Here is a 13,088-nt window from a genome sequence, read left to right on the forward strand (position 1 = left end):
AAAGTACTTGAACGTAATAAAAAATTGTGGGAATGGGAGATAGAGAGTATATGGGGTTACCATTCAAAAAATCATCACCTTTTACAAGTCCTACCAGTTTTGTGTATTAACTTCTGTCCTTATCTCCATGTACATATTTTTTATAATATATATATATTATTTTATAGTTTTTTCATTTAAGATTAAGTTGTACATTTCTACATGTTTTTTATGTTCATTTTAATTTTTATTGGGTATATTCATGTTGTATCCACATTTATAAAAATAAATGACTGCTAATAGATATTAACAATATTTCTTGTTTTGTTTGTTTTTGTTAGTCTAGCTAACAGTGTAGAGAACATCTTTGTATGTTTACAGATCTGCTTCCATAGAGTAAATTCTCAGGACTAGGACGATCAGATGAAAGAATGTAAGAAGTTTGATGATTATGTTGCCATAACGCTTTCCAAAAAGGCTGTAGCAGTTTACAACCTGTGCAGCTGTGTATGAATATAGCAACTAGTTTTTATAGCTCATATAGCTCCTATCACATTCTGCCTTACACTACAAACGTTTATGGATGCATTGTCTTTCCTCCTATACTGTATGGCAGTGGCTGGGCCTTGTACATATTTATATGCTTTGTGTGTGTGTATGTGTGTGTGTGCCTTATTGAGCTTTCCTAAGTACATATTGAATACATATGGCTCGGGGATTGCCTGAAGAATGGGATGTGTGGTAATCATACGTAAAAGCTCATTGGATAGTAAAGAGTATTATACATGAACAGTAAGTCAACACAATAAAAAATATGTAGTTAGCAGGAAATTATAGATAATATTGTGATATTGGTTGTGATAGTGTTGTTGGTTCTCCTAATACAGGTGGGGGACCTTAGGCTGGCACTGCAACGTGCAGAACAAGCAGCTGCCAGAAAAGAGGATTATTTACGTCATGAGATCAGTGAACTCCAGCAGGTACTGTCAGAGTTTCCCTAAACACAAATCTGAGATGCGTTTTTCAAGAAATAAAAAATGACTCAGTGAGGTAATGTTCTTAGAGTTGAGAAGATTACTCCCATACTTATCATTTGCTGTATTTTTGTGGCTTATGTGAATAAAACCAGAGTGGGCACCTTAAAAATGTATAAGAAAAGCCCTAATTTTGTTTTCTAGAAAATAATTTTATCATGATAGATATGTAGTATATTCAGTATTGTTTTTTCATTTGTAATGGCCGATTTATTAATTATTATCAGTCTCTGATTACTGTGGGGCAGATAAGCAATGCCTAGTTTTTATGCTACTGCTCTGTTAATTTCAGTCAATGAACATGTACAGGAAAAGGGGGAGAAAATGCCCCTCAGATTGATTTTTCTGTTTTTATAAATACTTAGAAATATTTGGATGAGGAGGCAACTACTGGGAGGTTTGGATGATACTCTTTATTATCTTAAGGTATTCAAAGGCTGTCTTTATCTTAGAAATGCTCTGTGAAGAAGCATTTATTTAGTTACTCTGTTGCACAACTTAACTGTAACTTAAGGCTTGAATAGTTAGAAAATAATTTAATAAAAAATCATTTTATCTTGGAGAAATAGTTTTTCCCAGAAATCTCTCATAAAGTTTCTTTGCTAGCATTTTTAGTGTTCTTTTTGCTGTCAGTAGTAATGACTTAAGAATGTCATGATTCAGAGACTCCAGGAAGCGGAGAATCGAAACCAAGAACTGAGTCAAAGTGTTTCATCAACAACAAGACCATTGCTTCGACAGATAGAAAATTTGCAAGCAACTCTAGCGTCTCAGACGTCATCATGGGAGAAGTTAGAGAAGAATCTTTCTGATAGACTTGGTAACTGCTTTAGTTCTTAAGCTCAATGTAGAAGCCCTTCCATCTTGTTTTAGAATTAGGGTAATGGTATGAAATTGAAATTCACTTGATCTCATGGTTTCATTTTGTGTCTAACTTGTAGATTTTTACCTCTTCTCCTCTTTTACATTTATTTTCTAATACCTTAATTGACTCTTTCAAAACATTTCTTACACAATGTGTCTGGTAGTGTCTAAAATACTTCCATGTCATTCTTACATTCATTTTTACAAACTATTGTGCTCAACTGTTTTCTTGTCCATTGCTAAGTCTGACCTCATTCTAGCTTGTCTGCAGTAGTGTAGGAAGTAGAGATCAGACATGATTCTAGTCAGTGGTAGAATTCCAAGAGCAGAGATAGGTCTAAGTTAGATTAAGGTCAAATTCTAGTAGACAGATGCTGTGGAGTCTTAAGATTCCATATTTTGCTTCTTTACAGAAATGCTCTAGGTTGCCCTTCTGTGCTGTTAATAAAAAGAAAATTATTCTTCTAAGATACTTATTCAAGCACAGAAGATGTACATATTAGATATCCCAGAAGCTAGCAAATGGTGAAAAATTCCTGTGTCCATTCTATGCCTAAAATTAACTGTAATTTGAGAGACATCATGGTGTAGTGATAAAAGCAGACGTGAATGGGTGTCAGGAGACTTGGACTCAGGGTTTTTATGTTTTGTTTTGAATCACCCAGTCAGACAGTCTGGAGCAAGACACTTACCTTCTCTGGACTACACCCTGAAAATCATGAGGGGTGAACTAGATTAGTCACTTTCAAACAGTATTCAGTAGATCCCTTGTATGTCTTAGGGCTGGCTGTCATGGTGAGAGGGAAGCTTGATAAGTAAGCTGCTGGGCTCCCTCCAGGCTGCTTTAATGAAAGTAGTGCCTCCTTTATCTTTTTCTGTTTTTTTTTTTTTTTTGCCCCTTGTAGCTCCATGTAAGATTTTGTCTGGAAATAGATTTATCTGCTCAAAAAGAAAAATCACTGAACAGATGAACCTTCATATATTGTTTAATTTCTAGGTATGAATTTTAGGTCTATTATTTATCTTGGACCACTTTTTGAGACCCATTTGTTATGAAATATGAGATATCTGAAAATGACACCGTCTGAAACCAATATTTATTTAGCAATAAAATGAAAGCAAGAAGCCATTATTTTTGTGGCTTTTAAACTGGAGCCTACACAGCCTCAGGGATATGTGGTATTGTACTGGAATGTAGGCAAAGCCACAGGACAAACATACTGTATAATGCTATAAATAAGATCATAGATACAGTATAGAACAGAATTTATAATGTAAAATAGAGATATTATTAGGTCTACTTTGGTGGGAAAAAATATGAAAATTCTTGCCTTTGTTAAATCTCAGAATCTTATCCACTAGTCCTTTTTTTTTAATTGTAATTGTCAGTTGAGCTAACTGTAGATTCATATGCAGTTATAAGAAATGATATAGAATGGTCCCTTGCATGCTTTCCCCAATATCCATATGTTAACACTTTGCAAAATTATAGTAGAATATCACAATCAAGGTATTGACTTTGAAACAACCTTCTGATTTTATTCTGATTTCCCCAGTTTTACTGGTACTCATTTGTGTGTATGTATGTATGTGTCTATGTGTGTATTAAGTTTCATACAAGTTTACCACTTGTGTAGGTTCATGTATCCATCACTACAGTCAAGATATTGAATAGTTCTAACACCACCAAGATCCCTCATTTTGCCCTTTAAAATCATACTTAGCACCCTCATGGCCCTCCCTCCCTGTCTCAAATCCCTGGCAACCACTAATCCTCCACTTCTAAAATTTTGGAATTTCAAAATGTTATGTAAATGTGGAACTTCCCTGGCAGTCCAGTGGTTAAGACTCCGTGTTTCCATTGCAGGGGGCATGGGTTCGATCCCTGGTTGGGGAACTAAGATCCCACATGCCGCATGGCACTGCCAAAAAAAAAAATTTTTTTTATGTAAATAGAATTTTATAACGTGACATTTTGGGGATTGGCTTTTTTTGCTCAGTGTAATTTCTTGGAGATTCATACAAGTTCTTGTGTGTATCAATGATTTAGTCTTTATTGCTGAGTGTTTTCCTTTTTTTTAAAAAATATTTATTTATTTATTTTGGCTGCACCGGGTCTTAGTTGAGGCATGAGGGCTTCTTAGTTGCAGCACGTGGACTTAGTTGTGGCGTGCAGACGCTTAGTTGCGGCATGCATGCGGGATCTAGTTCCCTGACCAGGGATCGAAACTGTGCCCCCTGCATTGGGAGCATGGAGTCTTACCCACTGGACCACCAGAGAAGTCCCTGCTGAGTGTTTTTCCATGTATGTAGCACATCTTGTTTAAACATGTACCTGACGAAGGATGTCTGGGCTGGATCTAGACTTTGTATGGATAAAGCTGCTGTGAACATTCATGTACAGGTTTTAGTGTGAACTTAAGTTTTCATTTCTTTGGATAAATGCCCAAGTATGCATTTGCTGGGTTGTATGGGTAGTTGCATGTTTAGTTTTTAAAGAAAATGCCAAATTGTTTTCCAAAGTGTCTGTATCCATGAGAATAATCCAGTTTTTCTACATCCTTGCCAGCATTTTCTTTTAGTGTTGTCCCTATTTTTTCTTTTAGTCATTCAGACAGGTGTGTAGTGATGCCTTACTATGATTTTAATTTGCATTTTCCTCATGAAAGATGGTGAATGTCAGTTTATGTGCTTATTTTCCATTTGTACATCCTCTTCGGTGAAATGTTTATGTCTTTTGCCCATTTTCTAATTGGATTGTTTGTATTTTCACTGGTGAGTTTTGAGACTTCATTATGTATTCTAGATGCTAGTCTTAGATAACATGGTTTGCATTTATTTCCTCCAAGTCTGTAGCTTGTATTTTCATCTTTTTCACATAGAACAAAAGTTTAAAATTTTGAAGAAGTCCGGTTTATCAGTTTTTCTCATTATGGCTCATGCTGTTTGTGTCAAACCTAAGTACTCTTTGCCTATCCCTAGATCCTGAAGATTTCTTCTGTTTTTTTCAAAAAGTTTTATAGTTTTTTTTTTCAGTTGAAGTATAGTTGACTTAAAATATTATATTAGTTTCAGGTGTACAACAGTAATTTGACATGTTTATAGATTATACTTCATATAAAGTTATGATAAAATATTGACTATATTCCCTATGCTGTACATTACATCCTTGTAACTTTTCTATTTTATACCTGGTAGTTTGTACCTGTTAATCCGCTTCACCTGTTTTACCCATCCCCTCATTATATTTTGTTTTACACTTAAGTGTATGATCCATTTGAGTTAATTTTCATATGCTCTGTGAAGGTTAGTTTGAAGTTCTTTTTTTTTTTTTTCCTTTGACTATCCAATTGACCCAGCACTGTTTGTTGATTCACTACTCTGTTGATACATGACTCTACTTTCAAATTAAAATATTTTGGTGAAAAAAGTGATAAAACACATATAAATTAAGATTTTTTTTGTCTCTGTAGTCAGGCCTGCCTTAGTCAATGAGTACTTACAGTTTTAAGTGTGGCTATTTGCATCATTAAAAGTTTGAAGTCAGAATCTACTTGTCATCTTGGCCTCTTGAATGTATGTATATGTGATTTTTCTTTTTTACCCTACAATCAGGTGAATCCCAGACCTTGTTGGCAGCAGCAGTTGAGAGAGAACGTGCGGCCACAGAAGAACTTCTTGCCAACAAAATTCAAATGTCTTCCATGGAGTCACAGAATTCTCTCTTAAGACAAGAAAATAGTAGATTTCAAGCCCAGCTAGAATCAGAGAAAAATAGGCTAAGAAAACTAGAGGATGAAAATAATAGGTGAGCATGTTTCTTGAGTGTTATTCTTGATAGTTTCATGACATTTTAAAGCACTTTAAAAAATGTGTTATTGGTTTTTAGCTTCATTGCACTGAGAACTGAAAATACATATTTTTAGTGTTTAAAGTCAGAGTCATTAGTAATAGGATATTATACCAAGATAGGACCGGGATTCAATGAACCTTGCATAGGCTCTCGAAATTGGGTGGCATGTTCTGAATGTATTTGCATTTTCCAGAGAAAGGATTCATTGCTTTAATCAGATTTTTTAAAGGAGTCTTTTACCACAAAATAGTTTGAAGACCACTCACTGGAGTTATTTTTATATTACAGGGGTTTAAGTATTGTTCCAATCTTTCTAAATAAAGGTCTGGGTTCTTTGGAAACCACAAGCTATAAAATCCATCTATGTGAAGTTATATTAAGGCTGTGATTAGGGGTTTTATCCTCTGAGTTCTTCCTTGGAATTTTACTTTAAAAAAAAAGTAGTCAAGTAAAAATGATTCATGAAGTAAAATATATGAACTTTTGGGCCTCCCTGGTGGCGCAGTGGTTGAGAGTCCGCCTGCCGATGCAGGGGATACGGGTTCGTGCCCCGGTCTGGGAGGATCCCATATGCCGCGGAGCGGCTGGGCCCGTGAGCCATGGCTGCTGAGCCTGCGCATCCGGAGCCTGTGCTCCGCAACGGGAGAGGCCACAACAGTGAGAGGCCCGCATACCACAAAAAAAAAAAAAAAAAAAAAAAAAAAAAAAAATATATGAACTTTTGCAGACATTTTCATAGACCTCCCTAATAAGCCTTTGTAGAATCTGAACATATTGTAGAATGGTGGTATTCAAAATTCTCTTTAGAAAAAACGTCTCTTTTTAAATGAAATCTTAATCCAGAGAACCAATAAATAAGATACGTGAAGTAGTAGTTCAGTTTTTGAATAAAACCCAAGTCATCTGGAAAATTCAGTTGGAAAATAAAGCTGATAATAAAAATGACTACTAAGTATATAACTGGAGTTAATAAAGTAGTGAGTTTTTAATAGTCTGTACTATCATCTTTTTTGTTTTAATTCCCTTTGGCTTAATAGGTACCAGGTTGAATTAGAAAACCTAAAAGGTGAATATGTAAGAACACTTGAAGAGACAAGGAAAGAAAAGGTATTTCGATTAGTGTTCGCTCACCTCTTAGGGCTTCCATTAGAGAATGGTTGGGGATGGTAGCGAACTAATGAGATGACAAGATAAAATGGGTGATGTTTCTGCTTTTGGAACTTGATCTTTAGTAGTGAAACAAATAGGAGTGTATACCTTATGTTCCTAAACTTTGAGATTGACTTATGATGATGACTTAGTATCACAGAAATTATCTAACTGTATCTCTCTCTCCATTAGACACTGTTGAATAGTCAGTTAGAAATGGAGAAAATGAAAGTTGAACAGGAAAGGAAGAAAGCAGTTTTCACTCAAGAAGCAATAAAAGAAAAGGTATTAAATTTTGTTTTCTTTTTGATGTAACCAGTTATAGCTGTTGTGATTAATCATTAATTGTTTTGTAATTTTAGCTACACTTTATAAATACCATTTCTTATGTCTAAAATCAATAGAGTGATGAATTCTAGTAGTATAATCAGTGTTCTGCTTAGAGTGGATCCAAAGTAATTTGAGTTTATGCAAAGATATCTGTGATTTCTAGGATTTGAATTACAGAACCTCTTGCCCCTTTTAAAATGAATTTTTGTGGTCTCTCACTGACACTGATGCACCTCATTTGGCCCATAGGCACCTTGGGAGTGAAACTGGTTTGTTCACTTTCTTTCTGGTTAATGAAGTTAATTTTTCTGAAGTGAGTTTCCTATATTTAAAGGATTGGAGTATACTCAGTAGTAAGCATAATACATTAAAACTACCTATATGTGCATTGATTGAAATTACCTTTTGAATTTATTTGGTTTAAAAAAATACAGTAAAAATAAAATGGATAAGCCAGAAACTTTATGGTTTGTAAATCTCATTGGTAATCTTATTCTAAAGAACAGGTTTAATTGGTGGTATGTTATATAATATGAAACAATTAGTTCATATAATTGTTCCATTAAAAACATTCTCATTCCATTAAAAATAAACCAAATTATGTTGTTATAATATAAATGAGATGATTTGACCAAGTTTGTCTACACTTTTAAATTACTAAATATTGTGCCTTTGATAAGACTTAAGGTATCTGTAACATTTTATGAGGAAATTAGAATGAATCTTTGTTGTCATTGATCATAGAAAACTTTCTTGCTTTTTTATTTATCATTTTACTCTTTGATCTGAACTGAATTTTTTTTTCTTTACACCTTAAGGAACGGAAGCCATTTTCTGTTTCTAGCACTCCCACAATGTCACGCTCAAGTTCGATAAGTGGAGTTGATATGGCAGGGCTGCAAACATCTTTTATGTCTCAGGTGATGTTTTATTTCTTACACGTGTTTAGTACTTAGACTGAATAATGATAAAGAGAATGTGCAGATAGCAGTTCGACTCTAACCGTGATCTTGCTACTCTATAGGCAATTTATCTGCATATTTGTAAGGGAGTGCTAATTGCACTGAGGAAATAGAGATGGTTTTCTGCCTTTGAGAAAGTCATAGACATTTTAAAGTAAGAATTGACCAAACCATTTTGTTTGACACTTACGCACAGTCTGTAGTAACTGAATAACTATATATGCTTTCTTTAACTAACACAGGATGAGCTTCATGATCACTCATTTGGACCAATGTCTGTGTCAGCAAATGGAAGCAATCTTTATGATGCTGTAAGAATGGGAGCAGGATCAAGCATTATTGAAAATCTACAGTCTCAGCTAAAGCTAAGGGAAGGAGAAATTACTCATTTACAGGTATTAGAAAAATTAAATGTGCTGTAGAAGTAAATGAAATTTTGAGGCCCAATGAGTAGCACCCTTCATTTCCACCTGTATTCTGAACAAATTGAGAAATAAAATGAAATAGTGACACCTGAAGCCCCAAGTAAATCATATATATTAACGATAAAGGCCGTTGGAGAAATTAGCCAAGGATGAAAGTTCAGTGGGCCTTCTGAGTGCCAGAATTTGGGAGACTGTCACAGGAAATGCTTGGCTGGAGTAGGCCACCCCATGTGCGACAGCCTGCCATGATAAGACTTAGAGGCATCTAGGAGCAGAGAGCTCCTTGCAGGCAGCTTTTTCCAAACACGAAAAAAGGGAAGTTGCTGAGCTGAGCATAGCCATTCTATTCTTCCCAGATTCTCCGCTTAGGTAAGTTGCTCCAGCTCCCCGTATGAGGAGAGAGTAAAGGTGATGAGAGAGATTAGGACTATAACATCCTAGACATGAAAGGAAACATGGTGAGTGGAGCATCCTCCCATCTTGCTTGTCAGAAACTTAATGCGGTGACAAATGTTAAAACGTTTTACCTGTTTTCATTGTCACACTTGATACACTCGAAAGTGGAACTTTCCTCTTCTATTTTTATTATATGATTTTAGTTGAAAATATTACTGTATTAAAGAAGATGTCCTTGAATTGGAAGAAAATAGATCAGAATAATCTTATTACCTGTTATGTTTGTGTAGCCCACTGTTATGCTTAAGGGCACAAATGAACTTCTTTGGTAGTTGATGATAGATTCTACCAATGTGACCTACATGGTTGGCGCTACATTAAAGTTTGTTTTTATTTCTCTGGGTTTTTGTAGTAATTTAGCATAACTGAAATATATGCTATTTCCTTAGAGAAAAATGTAGAGTTGCCTGTTTCAAACAGATGATTAAATTTTCTTCAGTTCTTTATCTCTCATAGTAAACCCTATAAATGGTATACTTTTGAGGAAAGTTGAAACCGTTTTTGTGCCTCTGTTTCCTTTTACCAGGAGCTAGCTTATGGTTATATGTTCACGTATCTATTTCTTAAAAAATAGCACATTAAATATGGTTATATTAGTGGGATTATTAAACAAGATATATTTTGATTTAAATCACTTCCTGGTAATGTTTCTCAGCTAGAAATTGGCAATCTAGAGAAAACACGCTCCATAATGGCTGAAGAGCTAGTTAAATTAACAAATCAAAATGATGAACTTGAAGAGAAAGTGAAGGAGATACCCAAACTTCGAACTCAGCTAAGAGTAAGTATTCTTCACTCTTATTTTTAGTTTACATAAAATGCATATGTATATGTTAGTGTTTTCTTTGATAATTAAAGAGTATTAATATTTGAGTGAAGAACTTTAAAAATGAATCTTATCTTGTCACATCACACATTCAGAGTAATGTTCACAATCATGTTTAGGAAAATAACTAGATTTCATTTGGCCAAGGCTCATTAATAATCCTGCACTTTTGCATGATCTGAGTAGTATTTTATTGATTGATGTTATATGTATCCTCACAATTAGCATATTTGGTATTGGAAGTTGCTCTTAAGCCATATATGAGAATAGATTTTCTTTTGACTTTTCTTGGGTAAATGCCAGGTAATACTTAAACCACAGTGAACCATAGAGACTGAAATTTCATCAAACATGCTGAAATTACTGGGAGAAAAGACAGATTAAGCTATATATGGGGAGAATTGTAGATTTAGTGAAAAGATATGTTAAGATTAATAGCCATCTGGCTTATTTTGTTTTTTTTATTCTTTTATTCCAACAGACCGAGGTGTGAGTTTAATTTTTATGAGAGATGACTATATACTTTTATTTAGATTGAAAGGTCTTTACTGGTGGCTCGTTTATGATAATATAAATATAATATTAAAGATTTTCTGTACAGTTACTTAAAAATTGTAAACAAATATATTTTATAGGATTTGGATCAAAGATACAACACTATTCTGCAGATGTATGGAGAAAAAGCAGAAGAGGCAGAAGAACTTCGATTAGATCTTGAAGATGTAAAAAATATGTATAAGACTCAAATAGATGAACTTTTAAGACAAAGGCTCAGTTAACTTCTGAAAATTACATTCCCATCGAACTGAATGTACACATTTAATATCTAAGTACAGATATCCAATAAATTCTTTTATAGAATTAGAAAGTGGAATTTACTGTAGCATTCAAAAATTGAAAAAAATTGTTTTATAGTATATAGTAATATTTCCAGTTAAATTATTTTGTGCAGTATTTGAACTTTATTTTTAAAACTATTCTTTAAAGATTTATTTTTTACAGTCTTTTTTTTTTTTTTTTTTTTTGCCTTGAATAGCACAGAGATTTATTACTTTATCCTCATGTCAATATGGTTAGGGAAGGAGAATGGTGTTATATATTGTAGATATATAACTAATTGTGTCTATAATTTATATGTTTTTGTATATATTGAGAACATTTAAAGAGTGATAGTAACATATTGACACTTTGAACTCTTTCACACTTAAGTCTTCAGTACGTCTAATTACTATTTATGAAAATGGACATTGTGTTCAAGTAAAAAAATTATTAAACCTGCAGTTATTAAATCTTGAACTCATATTTTTCTTTTGGAAAAAAATCACTCTCTGAAGTTAAAAGGGTAAATAATTTAAACTTTAAAAGTTTTGTGGTCTCAAATTTTATTTCACTCACAATTAAGTCTGTACAAATTTTGGTACCTATTTGGAGAAAGCTATAGCTATTCAAAGTTATCTAGGCATAATTGAATAGTGGAAAAATCTACTTACAGTCATTTTGTGATGGTATCATTAACATTTTAGTAGTTTTGAAGACGTATTGTTTTACTACCCTATAAAATGAATCAAAAGTAATTAAATTAATATAATTTTCTTTTTAAAAATTAATTGTTCACATTTTGTAAAGCCTAATTTTTGGCACATTAAAAGTACATGTTTGATATTCATAATATTCATAACAAAATAGAGAAATTATAGGAGTTAAATTTGGCATTTTGCAATTTTCTGTGGTTTATCATTTAATTTTTTTCTTGAACCTTTAAACTGAAAAATAGTGTGGAATAGCTGAAAAAAGTTAACTATGCCTTCCTCTCAGCTGTGTTTTAGACTTGTGAAATATTTTGATACATTTTATTACTGAAAGTCATTTAGCTGCCTTTACTTGAAAGTAGGAACACTCACTTAACTTCTAGTTACATTTTAAACACTAGAACTTTAGCTATAGGTAAGCCATGTTGAAGATTTTGGAATGCCTTTCAGGGCAATTCAAGTGACCTCATTTTTGTTCTTTTTGCATTCAAGACAGTATTTCTGTCAGTGAATCTCTGATTTGTAACATTAAGAAATATTCTTTCCGTGTGAGCCAAATTCATAAAGATAATTTTCTATATTTTAGTGGTAAAAAGCAGTTTAATAGTTTTCTGTCAGCTTTTTTTTTTTTTTCCAGGGGCTGACAGAGAATGACAAGACTGATAGCAATAAGAAATGTACAGAATTAGAAAATATAGGAAACTTAAGTTGCAAATTCTGTCAAGTGTTTGAAACTAGAAGTTTAGGAATTATGAAATTGTTCTTTTAAGATATCCATTAGTGAGGGAAAAAACCCCAAAACCCTTCAGTTGTGGAGAAAAGATTGAAATAAAATTCCTTTACCTTTCAATTTCATAATATTATACATTCTCTTAATCCATATTAACATTAATAAAATCAACTCAACTTAAAATTTTAAAGTGTTCTCAGTTTATTTAATTTAAGATAAACAGCTATTTAATATTTAGGTCTTCGGCTGTGTATTACCGTATATTGTTCTTTATCCACAAATTAATAGCTGATGTTCATACAGATCTTATTTTATTATGCACTTAGATTTCTCAATACATTTGTAAGTTGAGAAGGTGTATTGAATTGCTTTCTTGAAAAACTCCACTAAGTGGCAGAATACCTATTGAATGTTGGTTGCTGTATTTTGCTGTTTGTCATTAAAACTTATCTGTCCATATTCTAGAAAATATTTATATTTTAATAAAGAAAATAGATCGCAGTCAGATGTTTCCATTCTTGAAAGAAAATAGGTAATATAAATGATAACAATGTAAAGAATATAAACAAAGAATAGAGGGGTTGTGAACATTGTTGTTTCATACATAGACAACTAAGCACAGACTGTGGGCATCCTTCTAACTCTTGGGAAGTTGAATTGAGAGTACCATTTCTTTTTCTTTACCTCTTTTTTGAGAACTTCCAGTTGTACAGTGTTTAACATATGGGGATGTATCAAATATATCTATACTTTGATTTAAGATATTCTAAATATGGGTAATTTCTAACCTAGGAAAACATGTAGTTTAAGTAAGTGAAAAGAAAAGTTCAGGAAAATTTTTTTCTTGTAATCCTTCATTTGGCATTTGATTTATTAAAAGTTTTATTTAAATGCTTATTAAAAGTATGTGATTTATAATATATAGGAAATAGCCACAAGAAAAAATAGAAA

General features: G+C 33.0%; 1 protein-coding gene across 2 annotated transcripts in view; it reads left to right on the forward strand.

The window, feature by feature from the left end:
• TMF1 (TATA element modulatory factor 1) overlaps window positions 1-10,657 on the forward strand; it is a gene marked incomplete at both ends in the record, with an annotated part of 28,430 nt that extends 17,773 nt beyond the window's left edge. For both annotated transcript variants that reach the window (XM_079712121.1, XM_079712122.1), the window contains 9 exons: window positions 867-959; window positions 1,677-1,833; window positions 5,493-5,685; window positions 6,768-6,837; window positions 7,072-7,164; window positions 8,028-8,129; window positions 8,414-8,566; window positions 9,708-9,833; window positions 10,514-10,657. In XM_079712121.1, coding sequence (XP_079568247.1) covers window positions 867-959; window positions 1,677-1,833; window positions 5,493-5,685; window positions 6,768-6,837; window positions 7,072-7,164; window positions 8,028-8,129; window positions 8,414-8,566; window positions 9,708-9,833; window positions 10,514-10,657 — 1,131 coding nt within the window. The remainder of the gene's footprint in view (window positions 1-866; window positions 960-1,676; window positions 1,834-5,492; window positions 5,686-6,767; window positions 6,838-7,071; window positions 7,165-8,027; window positions 8,130-8,413; window positions 8,567-9,707; window positions 9,834-10,513) is intronic.
• Between the last annotated feature and the right edge of the window lie 2,431 nt (window positions 10,658-13,088).

The sequence above is a fragment of the Hyperoodon ampullatus genome, assembly GCF_949752795.1.
Source record: "Hyperoodon ampullatus genome assembly, chromosome: 10".
NCBI classification, from domain to species: Eukaryota; Metazoa; Chordata; class Mammalia; order Artiodactyla; family Ziphiidae; genus Hyperoodon; species Hyperoodon ampullatus.